This window comes from Squalius cephalus (assembly GCF_949319135.1).
Source record: "Squalius cephalus genome assembly, chromosome: 13".
Lineage (NCBI taxonomy): Eukaryota > Metazoa > Chordata > Actinopteri > Cypriniformes > Leuciscidae > Squalius > Squalius cephalus.
Window position 1 is genome coordinate 15,847,637 of NC_137134.1, and position 19,242 is coordinate 15,866,878.

At 34.3% G+C, this 19,242-nt stretch overlaps 1 protein-coding gene across 2 annotated transcripts; it reads right to left on the reverse strand.

The window, feature by feature from the left end:
- On the reverse strand, nucleotides 1–15,156 carry wdr47b (WD repeat domain 47b). Of its 2 annotated transcripts, none has more exons than XM_079891405.1 (14): nucleotides 14,889–15,156; nucleotides 13,383–13,552; nucleotides 12,945–13,028; nucleotides 12,772–12,856; nucleotides 10,919–11,694; nucleotides 9,564–9,675; nucleotides 9,012–9,181; nucleotides 7,162–7,389; nucleotides 6,914–7,081; nucleotides 6,641–6,810; nucleotides 4,141–4,311; nucleotides 3,923–4,054; nucleotides 2,337–2,555; nucleotides 1–924 (listed from the first exon to the last, which is right to left on the reverse strand). In XM_079891405.1, the coding sequence occupies exons 2-14, from the start codon at nucleotides 13,538–13,540 to the stop codon at nucleotides 782–784; spliced, it is 2,616 nt and encodes an 871-aa protein (XP_079747531.1). In that variant the 5' UTR covers nucleotides 13,541–13,552; nucleotides 14,889–15,156; the 3' UTR covers nucleotides 1–781. The 2 variants fall into 2 exon arrangements, with proteins under 2 accessions (XP_079747531.1, XP_079747532.1); XM_079891406.1 differs by having other exon boundaries at nucleotides 25–924; nucleotides 12,945–13,014; nucleotides 14,889–15,128.
- Nucleotides 15,157–19,242: the final 4,086 nt, after the last annotated feature.

Sequence of the window (19,242 nt, forward strand, 5' to 3'; positions counted from 1 at the left end):
GAAGACAGTGAATCATTCATTAGGCTAAATCCCATAGTCGAAAACTGTGTTTATTTCCATGTTCAAATAATTTACCAATACATACTTTATACAACAAATGATTGAGAGAGTCCTATAATTGTCCTCTTCTGCGTCAATAGAAAAAGGTGCTGAATTGATGTGCAAAAGTGATGCATATAAATATATGCATTAGGAAAATGACAATCCAAAATAAAAGCATTCCTAAAATGCACGAAACCGTTTCAACAACACTGAGGAGGATGACTTTCACGAAACATTTATCCTCAGCATTTACGGGCTGTTGGTTTATTTACATTTATTTAAATGAAGAGATGAATATTCATGCTGCATAAACAGTGTTGGCATGGTGTTCATAGTGCAATGTGCTATACAATGGTTTTTTAGCATTTAGGCCTATACAAAAGCTCATATTTACAAGACATTCAGTTGAATAAGTGTAACTACAGAAAACATCATCAAGGCACAATTCAGCTCACATTTTCAGGACTGTTTCATTCACTCTAAATAGCAAAATACAGAAGCAATGCTACGAGTGGAATGTTCCGTGTTTGTAAGTGAAAAAACGTGGGGGTTTTTCTTCTGAATTGCAATATATTTGACAATAAAGCTGTTTCTTCCAGTAGACATGCAATTCCAAATGTAGACATGACTAGGGCTGAGAACGAACAGTCGGTTTGGAGGAGATACAAAGAAACACACACTGATATACTCTGACTCTTAACTGTCTTTCTAAATGCAGGAGGATCAGTGTTTGTGTGGATCAAGGCTGATATGCCCACAGTGTGACAGTTTTATCAGCTGAAGAGGACAGGAAGGAAAGGTCTCTGGTGTGCCATCGGCACTGGATCACTTTATCACCGTGTTCAGCGACTACAGTAACCGGCAGGGTTTTGGTGAGATCACCTGGAGAAAAGCAGAGAAAATTCAATTTCATAAAAAAAATCCCATAAAAATATTACTTCCATAATGTGACATGAATAAGTACAGTGGGATTTATTATTATTATTATTAAATACATATTACAGTTCAAAAATAATTCATTAAAAACAATTATATATATTTTTATATATATTGTAATTAATAGTAATGAGAGTAATGAATTAAAAAAAAAGCAATTCTTAAAAAAAAAAAAACACATTGAAAAAAAAGAAAAGAAATGGCATTCAAGCCAAGCGTTGCTTCTTTTATGCGCCAAAGGAACAGTGGGATTTCATTTTATTAATAGTAATACATTTAAAAATAATAACAACAATATTAAAATTCAAAACCAATTAATTAAAAACAACAATTTTTTATTATTATTATTAATATTACTACTACTTATTTTTAAAGCTAATAATAATACATTTATAGGATAAAAACAGATATTAAATGACATTCACAAGCCATATTACTTCTGCAGTGTGATAAAAAAACAGTGGAATTTAATTTTAGTATTAATAATAATAATAATAAATATCAATATTAAAATTCAAAACCAATTCATTAAACAACAATAAAAAAATATATATATTTATATATTTATATAAATGTATATGTATATTTATATTTAATGTATATATTTTAATTGATGTATATTTCAAAAAAAAAAAAAAAAGATATATATATATATATATATATATATATATATATATATATACACACACAACAATTTTAAATTGTTCATAATTATATAAACAATATAAAAATTCTAAGCAAAATTAAGTGAAAAGAACTGACATTACTTATTTCTTTAATTGGTTTTGAATTTTAATATAGTAAATAATAGTAATAATCAAAACATGACATTCACAAGCCATATTACTTCTGCAATGTGGCAAAAAAACCTTTGGAATTAAATTATTATTAATAATAATAATAATAATAATACACAGTATTATTATTACTATCATTAGATTTAAAAAAAATAAATTAAAATTCAAAACCAAATCAGTGAAACGAACTGATATTAAAATTCAAAACCAATTAAAAAAATAATTGAAATTTAAATCATAATAATAAATTGTTTATTTTATATATATATATATATATATATATATATATATATATATATATATATATATATATATATATATATATATATATATATTTGAAATATTAATACTAATATTAAACTGATATGATATGTCACCCAGAAAGCATATTACTTCTGTAATGTGACATTTACTGTCATTTTGAGTAAAAATATTAATTTGACGAGAACTAATTAGATCAAGAAGTGGCAGGAGACTTTTTATGACAGGTGGTTGGAGAGAGGGTTGAAAAAAATTAAATAATGATGTGATGATATTAACATCATTTGTAGCACAACCTACCTTGAAGATCAGTGATCATGACTTTGTTGTCATAGGACCCGGTGAGCAGATAGTGAGCACCAGGAGAGAAGCGCACAGAACGAACGTCGCTGGTGTGCGGGCGATACGCCTGGACGCTGCGCCCGCCTCTGATGTCATACAGCATGCAGCGACAGTCCTCCAATCCGGTGGCCATGAGCCGCCCACTGGGGTCCACTGCTACTGAGGCCACAGCACTTCCTGTCACATGACACAACAATACAGATGATCCATAATTATTACTATTATTATCATATGATCAGATTTTATATCATTGTAGTTTTTTATAATTTTTATTATTATTATTATTATTATTATTATTATTATTGTGTTGGTTGTCATTGAATTACTGATATTGATACTAATACTAATAATTACTGAAATACTGATACTAATAATTTAGTAGTAGTTTAGTTAGTATTACTAGTATCATCACCATCATATGATATTTTCTTTCTTTGTTTGCCACTGAATTGGTTTTGAATTTTAATATTGTTTAAAAATAATTATCAATATTATTATTGTTATTTTCATATAATGTTGTGTATTATGGTGTTGTTGTTATTACTATTATCTTTATTCTTGAATATGCTTTGTATTGGTTGCCATTTAATTAGTTTTGAATTTTAATACTGTGTTTAATAATAATAGCAATAATAATAATACTACTACTAATAAAAATAATATTTATTTTTATTATGGTTATTTTCATATAATATTTTGTATTATTATTATTATTATTATTACTATCATTATTGCTGTTGTTATTGGTTTTGTTGTTGTAGTTATTATTATTATATTGTATTTAATATTTTTTTTAAATGTTGGTTGTCACACAATGTCCTAAATAAAGGCTTGTAAACGAGCTGAAAACTAACATTTTACTGTTTAATGTTATTTTTTTCTTTATTCATTTTCATAATAATTTCATAATGTATTTTGTGAAGTCAGAGTATGTTGTACATGTGTGCTGAAGAGAGATATGGGATGAGCTATAGTTTGCTTAGAAGTATGTGCAATGTTACATGTTCCACTGATGATGATACTTCAAATGTGTACAGCTGGCATATTCATACAAGGAAAGGAAAGTTTTTCAACTGATGCAAATGTACCACAAATGTATACACCGAGGGATAGTTTCTTAATATGGAAAGTGGATTGTGCCATGTGTAAGCATGAGGTATACGTTCCTTAAATATAAGCAACATGTTTTTGCTACCAAAGAAGTTGTAACTAAGTCCCTCAGTGGTGTATATAAGCTCAATCCTTACTGTACCTCTCCAGAGAAACATAAAGACATGAGGGGGTGAGAGGAAGGAGAAACATAGAGCAACCATTACAGCTGGCATGATGGGGTGATGGAACAGAGAAATGGGGAACAGAGAAATCTGGAATGAAGAACTCCTCTCATGTAGCCTTATTCTTCTATGCCTGTTTCTCTCCTATGCTGACACATGTACAAAAGTAATAAATCTCTTGGCAAAGTAACTGGTGTAGCTTCCGTGATTCAACAATAATGGAGAAAAGCATGATTTTCAAATCTACAGGAGCTGAGAGGAAACGCACACCTGTTCCATGCACAGCCGTCCCAACCACCTTCACACAGCTGGGCACGCGCAGATCCCAAAACCTCACCGTCTTATCCTGAGATCCGGAGGCAATCATCCACCCGCCCCACGTGTACAGAGACAGAATGTGCCCTGCGTATCGTACAACACAGGGATATAACGTCCTGTTATAGACACTGAGGGCGTAAATAAAGAGGAGGGTTAGCGTGTGAGAGCACCTGTGTGTCCGCTGAGCGCGTGCAGGCCCTGTCCTCTCTGGCAGTCAGTGGTGTAGATGTTACAGTCTCCAGCCCCAGCACTGATGAGGATGGCACCTCCGCTCTCGGGACCCTCCATAAACGCCAGGTCTCTGATAGTGCCGTCATGCATGCTGAACTCTAGATCCGGCCCTGCAGTCCAATGCACACACACCACCCTGTTAATATTGATATATTCCATTCCAAGAACATTTATCAAAAAAAACTTTTTTATATATATAAGGTAACTGTAAAAAAAACAAAAAAACATATTATAAACGTCTTTACTGTCACTTTAAATCAGTTTAAAGCATTCTTTATGAATAAATGTGACTAATTTATCTCCAAAAAAATTACTAACCCCAAATGTTTTTAATCTTAATATATATTAAATTAATATACTATATATTACTAAATATTAAATTAATATACTATACATATATAATATATAAAATCATAAATATTTATACATTTTGTTTAGAAAGTCTGTGACTTTATATCTTACATCTTGTGAATTTCTTTTTAATTTTAATATTACTGAATATCTTATCTCATTTTACCTTTTATATATTTTAAATTATTGCACTTAATGTACAACAACCATTTATTGCAATGCACACAGTAATTACAGTTATATATATATATAATTTTTTATCACAAAATAAATTAATATATTGTGAATAATACATATGTATATAAGAATATATATATTTTAAATATTCACATACGTTATATATTTAATACTATAATTTTATATTTTATATATTATAAATTCTATATATTATTGTACATTGGTTGTTGCCGTCAATGTGTGCAATAAATGGTTGTACATTAAGTGCAATAAGTAAAAAAGTATAAAAGGTAAAATGAGATAAGATATTCAATAATATTAAAATTAAAAATAAATTCACAAGATGTAAGATATAAAGTCACAGACTTTCTAAATAAAATGTATAAATATTTATGATTTTATATATTGTATATTAATTTAACATATATTAAGATTAAAAAAGTTTGGTGTTAGTAATTTTTTTGGTAATGAATTAATATCATATTTATTCAGAAAGGATGCTTTAAACTGATTAAAAGTGACAGTAAAGACATTTATAATATTGCAGAAGATTTAAAATAAATACATTTCTTTTGAACTTTCTACTCAAAGAATCCCAAAGATTTCCTGAAAATGTGTGATATAATATAATATAATATAATATAATATAATATAATATAATATAATATAATATAATATAATATAATATAATATAATATAATATATTTCTTGTTGGATAATAATAATAAATGTTTCTTGAGCATTCAATCAGCAGACTAGAATGACTTCTGAAGGATCATGTGACACTGAAGACTGGAGTAATAATGCTGAAAATTCAGCTTTGATCACAGGAATAAATTACATTTCATACACTTTCATTTTTTTGTGAAAGTAGTTGTGAAATAAAGAATAATGTACAGCCAAATACTTTCAGTCAATTACAGTACCACAATTACTGTACTTTCAGCAGAGCCGGACAGTAACGGAGTACATTTACTTGAGTACAGTACTTAAGTACAATTTTGAGGGACCTGTACTTTACTCGAGTATCATTTTTGGGGAGTACTCATGACTTTACTCAAGTACATTTGAGAGGCAAATATTGTACTCTTTACTCCACTACATTTCTATCCATAACCGTGAGTACCCGTTACTTCTTCTAAAAAAAAAAGAAACATCTCGGAAACCCTCTCAAATGTGATTGGATTGTGCAGGCGCCACTGATTTGGACAGCCTATCAGTAATCACCTTCAGCTTTCCGCCAAAGTCAACTCCATGGTCAGATTTAGATAAGAGAAGAAACCATGGACGAAACAATGGATGAAGACGCAGCAGGTCCATCCTGGGAGCGATATTTTTTTTCCCAGGATGGTAGGGGAAGACTCATGAATATTCATTAGGGAAGTCATCAAGGTCATAAGGAGGTCATAAGACCCCCAGTGACGGGTAGGTTTAGGGGTGGGGTTAGGGGTAGGTCATCAGACCAATCAGGGATGACTTCCCTAATGAATATTTATGAGTCTTCCCCTACCATCCTGGGAAAAAAAATATCGCATCCCGGGAATGTGCCAAGCCGTGGCCCCACCTCACCAGACTATTTCAATTTTCTGAACAAGTTAATGATAGTTTTCGCTTCAAGTGTTTGCTGTGTTTACCAATGTAAGCACTGTGGCAGTAGTAATGCAATATTTACAAAATGTACTCTTGTACTCTTGATACTCAAGTACTTTTAAAAACAAGTACTTTAGTACTTTTACTTAAGTAGACATCTGACTGTAGTACTTTTACTTGTACTTGAGTAAAATTTAGCAAGGGGTATCTGTACTTTTACTCAAGTAATGTAGCTGTGTACTCTGTCCGCCTCTGACTTTCAGTGCATGTTATGATTTAGTAGGAAAACATTGTGTGATCTGACATTATTAGACACATTACCTGTGGCGTTGCAGGTTTCTGCGTTGAAAGGAAGAACTTTGACATACTTGTCATTGGAGCCCGTGGCAAGAAGCTGCCCGCAGGGACTCCAGGCCACACAGTAAATAGAGCCTTTATGGTGTTTAATACGCTTGAAGCAGATGTCAGGCTGCTTTGCTGGAGCTTCAGTGCTATACAAGAAGAACAGACAGAGGGAATATATAATCACAGATGTATGTCAGTTTTTCCCAATATTGTGCAGCCCTAAAAGCGTGTTAAATACGGAGCACATGCCTGTTTTTGAGGGACTGTGGGTAAGTGCAGACACGCAGTGTTTTGGAGTTGGAGCCGATCGCATAGAGAGTCCCAGACGGGTGGAAGGCGACCGCGCGCACAGCCTGCGTGTCCTCCAGCGTCTCTACTGCAACGAATGGGGATTTGGGTTTCTCATCCTGAAACACACTGTCATGATATCTCAGCATTAAAACAAGCTCACAAAGCAGAGTTACTTCAGCTTGGTAGGGTTGAGAGCTTTGAGAAACCTCTGGTTGACCAGCACCGGGGACTCGTCCAGAGACGGCACCCCCCGGCCTCCTCCTTTCTGAGGGGTGCTGCTGATCACCGGCGTCTTGTCCCGGCCGGAGCCGCTCTCTGGGGTCTGTTTACCGGCTCCGCTCGCCGTCGTACCGTTGCACTGCTGGGCCAAAGCCTGGACGTCTTCTCCCAGATCTTCCATTCCCACATTCAGTTCCTCCAGTTTCTGAATGGATCTACACAAACCATCAAGACAACGATGGCTGATGGTGATCTCCAGAGAACAAGATGGTGATGGTTGAGATATATAAAATATATATATAAAATGTAATGACAGTAAAGCAGTCATTTAACTAAGATATATGGACAGGCAAATATATGTGCACAGGTAATGTAAACTCTTTTTAGAGCTTACTGTACATCATTTTTACATGGCACATCTATGGTGTAGATATAGTAAAGCTAAAATGAAAAAGCTTCAGGATGCATTAAGAATTTTGCTTAAACTCCCAAGGTGGACAAGTGCAAGCCAAACGTTCGTATGTAGTGATGTTCATTGTATAATTATATAATTTCATGTGTCAATTGGGTGATTCGAGAAATACAATCATAATGGTCTTAAATAATCCTGTATTAAGTGATACAAGGTATTCCTCCTGGTTCTGGAAGCACTGGAACTCAAGTCTGTATGTTCTTAAATAATGTTTGGTGTATGTAAATCTATGTTTGTATGTAATTTTTTTATTTTTTTTATTTTACTTTTTGATATGGACCCAAGGGTCTGGAATAAAGAATTAATAATAATAAAAACAATTGTGAGATTCAAAAAAGTTATTACAGCTAGTAATTATTACAATTATTTATAAAATATAATTAGATAAAAATCTCAAAATTATATAAATTTTTACAATGTGTAAAAAATATATTAATTATTAAATTATATTTAATTAATAAATGGCAAAACATACATAATATAAATAATGAGAAAAAATGTAATAATTAAAAAAAAATGAAAATAATAATTCACCAAAAAAATCTGAAAAGCAATTAACAAAAGAGAAAAATATGATATTATGAACTGCTAATCATAATATATATATATATATATATATATATATATATATATATATATATATATATATATATATATATATATATATATATATAATGTGTGGAATACTGTATATATTAACTATTCAATTATAATTAATACTAAAATTAATAATGGGAAATATGCATAGTAAAGTTTTTTACAATGTACAGCAAAAAACAGATGAAGAAAATACTACAAATATAATATTATAAATTGCAGATTAACTCAAAATTGACAAATATTACCAGATTAATCAGATTAACTACATTATGTTATCAGTATAATATCAGAAGACAGATAGACAGATTTAATGAATAATGCCAAAATATACCTAACGCAATTTAATTAATAATTTTTACATTTTTATCATTTACATTTCATTACATTAATGAAAGCAAATAAGATTATCACAAAATTGCTGAAAAGCCATGAAATAAAAAAATGGGTATAAATGTAATATAATAAATTGCTGGTAATCTCAAATTTAGATTTATCCCTAGGAATATATGACAAATAATAATAAATGATTATAAGATTAATAATATTATATAATATAACAAAGCACATGCTATTTATATTATCCCTGCCTGAAAGTAAAGGCGCATCAATAAATCAAGAGAAACAAATGAGAGTCTGTGGTAAGACGCTCTTACTTACAATCTCGCACTATCATCTGTATCACCAACAGAAGGCACATAATCATTCAACAACACTGCGGTTCCAACACATCTGGACGCCTACGTACACGAGGCACCTGGATCTGACCTGTTCAGGAACTTCTGTGTGAGACTGTGCTGTGCTGCGTCTGTGGGCTGGTCTGGAGGATGAACTCCACCTTCCAGAAGCATCTGATGGTACAGCTGTCTCTGCTGCTGCTTCTGCTCAAGATGCTGTTGCACTCGCAGACGCTGACGCTGGAACTCCTGCATCTGCTCCTACACACACACGGGGACAGTTCACCTTCAATTCTGTCATCAAGTACTCACCCCTATGTCGTTCCAAACCTGTATGACTTTAAAGACATCAACATCTCCTTTTGTTCTCCACTGAATAAAGTCATAAAGGTTTTGAATGGCATGAAGGTGAGTTTGGAATGAATTGAGGGTGAGTAAATGATCTTTGGGTGAACTGACCCTGACAGCAACATAGTGTCGGCCTAGATCCGGCCCACATCTGCAGGCTGTGTAAAATCCACGTGTACCAGATGTGGGCCGGATCTGGGCCGACACTATGTTGCAGTCGGGGAACCCTTTAAGGTCCTGGGCATGTACTGGAATTATGTTTCTGGTTAAAAAGGGAACTAATACAGTATATTACCTCTGGTGTTTCGCCTGAACACATGACTCCACCATCCCTGCCGGGAGTCAGTGGAGGACGCAGTGAGTTCGTTTCTCCGGAGCCGTTCATCCTCTCGGTCTGTGCTTGTACTCTGGAGGAACAGGACAACATCTTAATATCTAAGGATGCACAGATATTAAATTCAGGCTGATACAATAAATTGATCATTAATTTTACGCTATGACCAATCAGAATATTAAAATTATTCACTGTTCATAGAAAATAGAATAATAATTTGTTGTTGTTAACAGCATTTTAAAAGATGATCTTTAAATGAGCATTATATGACAGTAAATGTAATCTAAATGTAAAAATAGAGGAAATACGCATGAACTAACAAATAAATATACAATAAAAAGTTTGAGGTCTGTAATATTTTTTATTGATTTTGAAATAAGCCTCTTATGTTCACCAAGGCTAGATTTAATTGATCAAAAATATAGTAAAAACTTATAGTAACTTATATAAAAATATAGTATAAATTATTACTATTTATTATATCTATTTTCTATTTGAATTTATATTAAAACGTAATTTATTCCTGTGATCAAAGCTATGTTTTATTTTCAGCATCTTTACTCCAGTCTTCAGTGTCACATGATCCTTCAGAAATCATACTGATATTATGATTTGCTGCTCAATATTTTTGTGGAAACCGTAATACTTTTTTTCAGGATTCTTTGATGAAAGTTCAATAGAACAGTGTTTGAAATAGAAATCTTTTGTTTTTTACTGTCACTTTTGATCAATTTAACGCATCCTTGCTGAATAAAATGAATTCTCTTAGTAAAAAAAATCTTTCTGACCCCAAACTTTTGAAGAGTACTGTAGATTTATTACAAAATCAATATTAATATCTCTATCTTTTGCTAAAAACTGTGACACTGGCATTATGATTTCTGATCTACATATCTACTATACAACCCATTTTTCTAAAGTATATTGACTGGCATAGAAAGTTTGTTTCGGACTTAACTAGTAAAGCTTCCCGTGTCTATTTCTGTGGGTTTAACTGGATTAGAAGTGTTAAGCTTGATCACCATATGTTGAATTTCACCACTCATAGTAACGCCTGACTAGAGTAACAACGCAGCATCTAGGTCATGAATGTCAGACTAGATTTTACAATTTCATACTTTAAGGTGAAGTGTGTAATTGTTTATGACTAATTCTTCCGTGGAACACAAAAAAAAGATTTCTCTCCATACAATGAAAGTCAATGGGGTCCAAACATTGGACCCCATTGACTTTCATTGTATAGACAAAATAACACAGGGACTGAGGGGAAATCATTTTTGCATGAACTATCCCTTTCAGTGAGAACACAAGCCCACCTGTCTGGCGACTCACTGAAGACGTTGCTCTCAAATGCGTTTTTGCTCCCGGGATACCCAAAGTTGGCGAAAGACTGCGACATGGCCGTTGCTTTTCCGTCGCCTTCAGTGCTTTTCTTTTCCCTTCCCACCAAACCGTGCGACAGACCGTCCAGGGCGGGATTGAGAGAGCGCGACATGTAAGTATCCGCCGATTGGGGTCGGCGCAGTGGCGATGCCGGGCAGGGCGAGAGTTTGGTGAGCAGAGGCGTGAGAAGGTCCGCGTGACCCGTCCGGGCCGGTTTGATGAGCCGGTCCACGTGGATGCTGAGGGTCTTCTGCTCGAACGCGCAAGCGAAGACCGATGGCGAGAGGTTTTGCAGCCAGGAAAGCAAACTCAAGTCCAGTTCCTCGCAACCGTTCCCGCACAGAACGTCGACAGCTAGGAGAACTTCCTCCTCGCTGATCTCCTCTCCAGTCGCTTTGCTCTGGCAGAATTCAACGCAACATTCGTAGAGTATTCCTTTGATGAGGAGCTGGAACAGACGGTCTCCGCTGGCTTTGAATCCCACTTCGCTCAGTTTGCGGTCCGCAGGGATGAATTCGGCCACCATGGAGCAGGCTTCCTCGAAGCAGTGGACGCGGGCCGTGCTGGGGTTCCAGTCCTTGAATTCGGCATGGTTGGTGAGGCGCGGGAGCGTGAGGAGCAGACAGAGTTTGCTGTAGTCATCTTTAGTCGGGCAAAACTCTTCCAGGGAATGGAGGGACTTCACCGCGTCCTGCATGGTCAGCTCCAGCTGGAGGAGGGAAAGAGAGAGAGGACATCATGGGATGCTTCCTGAATAAAACCTTCTTTTGGGCACATTCTGAGTCAAGATGCAAGAGGTTTAATGTGAGATGGCTCAAAATATTTTATAATTCAGTCTTATTTATTTATTTATTTATTTATTTATTTAGCAGTTTTAAATGCTACTTTAATGTTACAAATGATAATAAATTGAATTAAACTTCCATTGTTCATAAATGTTTATAATTTTATATTACAGACTATTTCATGGTACAAATGATAATGATAGTAGTAAACAATTAATTTTGCATAAAAGATTTTGCGTTATTTATTTATTTTAAAGGCTATTTTCATGGTACCAATAATAATAATTAAAATTCTTCTATTTTGCATAAAAGACCAGTGTCATTTATTTATTTATTCATTCATTCATTCATTCGTTTGTTTGTTTGTTTATTTATTTATTTATTTTAATGCCTATTTTCAAGGTACCAATAATAATAATAATACTAATAATAATAATAATAATAATAAAGAAATATTCAATACTAATAAAGAAATTAAATTAAATAAATAATGCAAAATGGAAGTTTAATTCTACATTATTATTATTCATGGTACAAAAAATAACAATAATAATAATAATAATAATAATAATAATGTACAATTAAACATTGATAAATTTTTATAAAACATGAGCATTTTCATGGGACAATTATTATTATTATTATTATTACTGAAAGATAGATAGATAGATAGATAGATAGATAGATAGATAGATAGATAGATAGATAGATAGATAGATAGATAGATAGATAGATAGATAGATAAAAATAATGCTTGTCTGCTTTTATGCCAAATGAAATAAGTTAATACTATAAATAATAGTAATAATAAACAATTACACTTTTTTCTGTTTTGCATAAATTATTTATTTATCAGTATTTTAGGCTATTTCTGGCAAAAACTTATAATAATGACAATACAATATAGAATTAAACATCTTCCATTTGACATAAAAGACAAACAAAATGGATCTTTCTTTAGAACAGCATGATGGCATTTGTCCATAAGCATAAAGACTCACATTCTCAGGGTCATCTGATGCAGATATGGCGTTGTTTACGCACAGAGCTTCCAGAAATTTCTGTTTTAGGATGATATATCGAAACCTGAAAGAATAAATCAATAAAAAAAAACACTGAAACAAAGAACACATGCTTGGGTGTCTGCAAAAGATTCCAAACCGACGTCGCTCACCTCTTCCTGTCAAATTTATCCAGGCACTCCAAAGGCTGAATGAACTGCAAAATCTCCTCCCACTGCCCATCTAAAACAAGTTGCCTTAGAAAAAAAAAAAATCGAAAAAGGCCCAAAATTAGTTCACCTACCCAGTTAAAGAAGTGATGCCACTGCAAAAAATGCAAGTGTACTCAATACTTCAGCAACTTTTGCTTAGTCCACACTTCATTAAGCAGCACAACCATTTCTTAACGACGACACAGTGTTTTCTTAAAGTAAATGTCTGCTAAAATGGCCGTCGTAGGTAGATTTTTTTTTAGAATATATAACAAGAATACTATAAAAATAGTTTCAGAAACCTATACCTATACATGCCTTACTGATTCCATGCTTTTGAACAGTAGTGTATTAGAATCACTGAGCATACATTTGTTGTTTAGGTTTTCAAAGACTCACCTCAGGAAGAGCATATCATCTGAATAAAGTCCATTAATGACGCCGCTCTCCTTCTCCAGCGCCAGCATACTGATGTGCAGCTTTCTGGAGTTCAGAAAGTCCAGGATCAGCTTGATTATCTCCGCTTCTTTAATGTTTATAATCTCCTCTGCGGTCATGGTGTCAGATTCCTGAAGGGACCGAGGGAGAAGGTTATCTGTGAGCAAGGCCAGTGTGTGTGTGTGTGTGTGTGTGTGTGTGGCTTTGACCTACTATCCCTAGAAGGATAATAAATCCTCCACAACGTGGGACCACAACAGCTCCCACAAACATATAAAATGTCCAAATTAAAATCTAACTAACAAATAAATAAATAAATAAAACTCTGTGGTGGTTAGGTTTAAGGGGAAGACATATTTGAATATAGAGTCAAAACAAACAAACAAACAACCACATAAATAAATAAATAAATATGAGAGTTAGGTTTAAGGGAAAGAAAATATCAATATATCAGTATATTAAACTAAATAAACACTAAATAAATGTACATACATACATGCATAAAAAAATGTGGGGATTGGGTTGAAGGGAAAGGAAATATCAATACCTCAAAAATATCAGTATATTAAACCAAATAAATAATAAATGTAATAACTATATTTATTTGAAGTAAAATAAAATAAAAATAGTGAGATTTGAGTTTAGGGGGTAGACATATAATTTTCTCAGTATGTTAAAACAAATAAATAATAGCTAAATGAAAGCATTTCATAAAAAAATTATAATATTACAAACAAATAAATACGGTGAGGGTTAGGTTTAAGGGAAATAAACATCAATATCTCAGCATATTAAACAAAATAAATAATAAATCCATGCATTAATAAATACACTTAACATTTAAAATAAATAAATAAAGTAAGTAAGTAGGCTAAGTGGGGGTTAGGAATAGATTACAGAATGGTAAATAACCGGGTTAACATTAGCTCGGTTTATTAAACCAGACAAATAACTAACTAAATAAATACAAATATTTATAAAGAGTTTAGAGTTAGTCTGTAGTAATTATGAATAATTATATAAAAAACATAAACACAACAGAAATATATGGTATGACCCCATTATGGTAAGTAAATTATTCAGGCATGCTGCCAAGTAAATCAAGCGTATATTACATACATCATTTAAGTAAACCACGTGACCCAGGGAAAATAAAAGTCTGGATTTATTATAAATGCAAATAGTTGCATGCAAGTACTGCGACAACTTGAGCCATATGCAGTACTGTCAGCAAAGAGACGCTTGCGTTTGAATGTGGAGACAGCATTGGGTATGTTTAGATGATTGATCTGAGCACCTTTTTATTAACTGAATGCACCCTCGAATCTGTCATTTTCGCTAACATTTACATATATAAACAGTATGCATGCCCTGTCTGGCCCCCAATGCAACGCAGTGAAGCTTTAACTCTCTGCGTGCTTGCAAGACACCATTAAAAAGATCCATGCAGCATTTCCAAAATCTTACCTGAAATCAAGCCTCGGCCAAGCCCGAATTGTTTAGTCAATCTTCTCCTTCGCGTTCCTTCCAACGCGGATTAGCGCGAGCTCAGCGTTCCGTCGCCCGAGCGTGAGGTGCGTTTATCCCGACAATGGCTCGGATGTCCCCACCCACCTTCCGCCTGTCTCACTCTCCATCAGCAGCGGCGGAGAGACGCGCCGCGGCGCACCACGCCACGCGCGCGCCGCGCCGGTCACACCCACCGAGCGAGCGCTCCGCTTCATTGTTCTTCACTGGTTGAGGTCAATTATGAGTTTGGGAATCGCAAATATGACATGATGCGAATTCAAATGATTTGGGTTGGAATATGCAATGGACAAAAACATAAATATTTAACATACCTTAAAAGTGTGACACCCAAGAAATAACATTGTTTAAAGTTATTAAAATATATATAAATGAATTTTATAGGCTAAATTTAATTTTGATATAATGTTATGTTTCTTGTTAGAAAGCAGACAAGCCTGTTGTTGTGTTATATGAACACCTGAGGGCACTATGTCCAAACAGGAGGTTTATATATGAACAGGACTGATCCAAAATATGGGCCTGTTTAAATACGCACACTTGCGGTCTTTGCACTTGTTCACTTGACCACCTGTCTACTACATGACGTATTTCCTGTATTTGGCCTATAGTGTTCAAGTGGGTGTGAAGACGATGGGATTAGTGCAAGTAGACTTTGCATTTTAAAATGAACTTCTAGATGTCTGTTCAGCAGTCCCCATGACACAATTTAGTAATTGTGGTACTTAATTAAATGATAAAAAGCAGCTGCAAATGTTGTACAAAATACACATACTTTACTCATCTTTGCACCAATAAAATGTACAAAACTTTATGTTTGACAACCAAAGTATATGTACAATCTAATTAATGTAACTTACAGTGGAATTTTTTCTTGACATCTTATGAATTAAGGGCATATACGTGAGTTCCTGAACATGATGCATGATGGGATACGCGTAATATTCGAGACAGTGTTGGTTTAGTGTGCCATAAGCTTAAGCATTTTTAAGACCCACAGTCTTGTGTACTTACTTCCTGTCGCATGCACACACTCTCATGATCAAGACCGCATGTGGGTATTTTGGAAAGGCCCAATGTTTTTAGTCTTACCAAGAAACTAATCGATGAGTATTGTTGAACTAATCTGTGAATTAAGTTCATTTGGATAGTGGCTGCGTCCAAAATCGCATTCTCTCTTGAGTATTTACTTCACGAATGTGTGTAGTATGAATGTACTCTGGCCATATTGTCATTATCACGTGACCTATCAGTACCAGTGTCAGTTGCGTCGCTTCATCTCCATTCATAAATCCTCTCCCGTGGCCTCATGGGATAGTAAAGTGTCCATGGAATGCACACTTCAGAATCTTCCTGGAAGTAGTTGGATCTTTTGTCACATACAGTAGCCTACAGTTTTTCACCTACTAAATAGTAGGGAAGTGTGCGATTTCAGATGCAGCATTCGCCTTCCTCATTGGGCTGACCAATGATGAGTGAATCTGCAAAGTTGAGTTTTTGTTGTTGTGAGAATTATTAGATATGTTACTTAAGATATTATCTAACAAAAACTTAGCCTAAGAAGAAATGTAGCTATAGTTTTAAACATGAAATATCCAAGTTCTTGACCTTTTGGACTCAAGCATTCAACCCTGTCATCTAGATTATTGTAAGGCAAAAAAGACTAAACAAATGTATTTATTTTTATTTTATTGGAAATCTAAATTAGTAATACAATCCAACATTTGGTCTCATACTAGATACAGTAGCCTCCAGCTTTATGTTTAAACAAATATGCAACCCTGTTACCCATTGTTTAGCTTTTAGCTTTTTAGCTTTTCTTTTTTAAATGTTATAAATTTCTGTCAAATTTGATGTTCATTTAATGTTTAATGCAAAAAAAAAAAAAAAAAAAAAATCCCTAGTGAAATCATACAGTCAGCATATCTGCTATGTGTTCAGACAGTCTCAAATGTTGGTAACAGGGTTGCAATAATAGCAAATGAATAGAAAATAAAACAGCTCATGTCATTTTTGACCTCATGAGGTTGACTTACATTTCCTGAAGGTGAAGCACCTTCTCATTTTGAAAGGCCTATTTTGTACCCTGTTTATCCCACAAAGTATTGACTTAGGATACAATTAGTGTCCAAATGACCGTTCTAGCTTCGTGAGTTTACTGCTGTTCAGTTTGGTTGAATCTAGGTCACAGAGGAACTGATACATTTTGAGGCTGCGCTTTTAAGGGCACCCAAGTGTCCGTCGATTCCTGTTGGTGAGCATGACCCTGTTTGGCAAAGGCCTTCGTGTTTTTTTATGCATTAAATGCACAGTCTGCAACTGGGGCAGAATTGTTCTCAGCAGGACTTGTGCCCCACTTTCTGACGTTTCTTTGAAAATACACATAATGAGGTTTCTAACTGTCCTACCTCTGCATTTCAGCCAATGACTATCTAAGGATCTTTCACACCAGAACATATACTAAAGGTTTGGGGTTGATAAGATTTATACACGTTTTTGAAAGAAGTCTCTTATCACTCTTATCACTGGCATTGATGGTTCCATGAAGAACCTTTAACATTCATAGAGCCTTTCACCATTCTTTATAGTGGAAAAGGGTTCTTCAGATTATTTAAATTACATGAAAACTGTTCAAGTAAAGGTTCTTTGGGAAACCTAAAATGGTTCTTCTATGGCATCACTGAGAAAACCCCCTTTTGGAAGCTTTATTTTTAAAGGGTTAGTTAAAAATACTGTCATTAATTACTCCCCCTCATGTCGTTCCAAACCCGTAAGACCTTCGTTCATCTTCGGAACAAAAATGAAGCTATTTTTGATGAAATCCCAGAGCTTTCTGATCCCTCCATAAACTGCAACGTAATTACCACTTTCAAGGCCCAGAAAGGTAGTAAAGACATCGTTAAAATAGTCCAGCGACTCCAGTGGCTTAACCTTAATGTTTTTGTTAGTTTTTTGCACACAAAAAGTATTCTTCTCGCTTCATAACAGAATTTTCATTTTTGAGTGAACAATCCCTTTAAGAGTATGCTCACCAAGGCTGCATATTAAGATCAAAATATAGTAAAAACAGTAATATTGTGTAATAATATTACAATTAAAATTTTCAGCATTACTCCAGCCTTCAAAAAAGAACAGTAATTACTTGAAATAGAAATATGTTGTCTCTTTTGATCAATTGAATGCGTCCTTGCTGAATAATTTGATTTAAAATAATTTTTAAAAACTCTTAGCGACAATTTGTCTGTCCACACCAGACCGCACCAGGCGAGACAACGTAATCAATCATTAATTACAGCCAATCAGAAGACTGTGTGGGCGGAGCTCTCCCTGCAAGTGCACTAAGGCTGCGTTCCAGTCCACTTGTAGACAAGCACTTGCGAACTTCCCTAAGCACTTCTCCTCGGGGGAATCCCTGCCGCCATTTTGAAGTGTGTTCCACTTCGTGAAGTGGACGAGGGAAGTTTATATGGACAGACCCTCGTTCCCTTGATTTTGACCGAGGGAGCGAGTCTACTTCATATGTACACTTCAGGCACCCATATGTCCCACAATGCAGTATGATTGACATCACCACAGATCTCGTCTAATCACCACCACAACAAACAACTCTATGATATATTAATTATATATTTTTTATTATTTAAAACAACCCAAACACATATTTATAAAAATGTAAATAATAAATCAGCTCCATAGCTGATTCCAAGTGATCAAGGGCTTATAGGACGTTCCAATTCAGCCCATTGCAGTTTCCGCCAGTAGTGGGCACTCGTGCAACGAGTGAACGAGACGGAGGGAAGTTAGCGAGTGAAGGGCATGACGATTTTGGACTGGAATGCAGCCTAGTACAACCATCTCGCGCACAAATCAAGTTTGATCATTTGACTTCATCCTGATGTCCAATTTTATTCACAGTCATGAAATACACTAGTTCACAGTTTGAACGTTCTTATTTAATTTAATTTAATTAATTGGCTATATCCAGGGTTCTCAAGTTTTATCAAAATCTTGGAGTGAGATCACATGCGGTTGGGGGAGGAGCCCTAATGGAGCCCCGCCCCCACCTGGCCCCGCCCCCCAATTTTACCCATTGTTCATAATTAACCAGCACAAACTGAAATTATAACAACTGGTAAATCTGATAAATGACAGAGCAATTAATCACATCAAATATACTCTTTAATGTTATATTTCAAAAATTAAGTTACAAAAAATTTACAAATTGCTCCAAACAGTTTGGAAAAACAAATATTTTTGCATTTTGAATGTGTCTAGTCGAAATGGTATAATGATT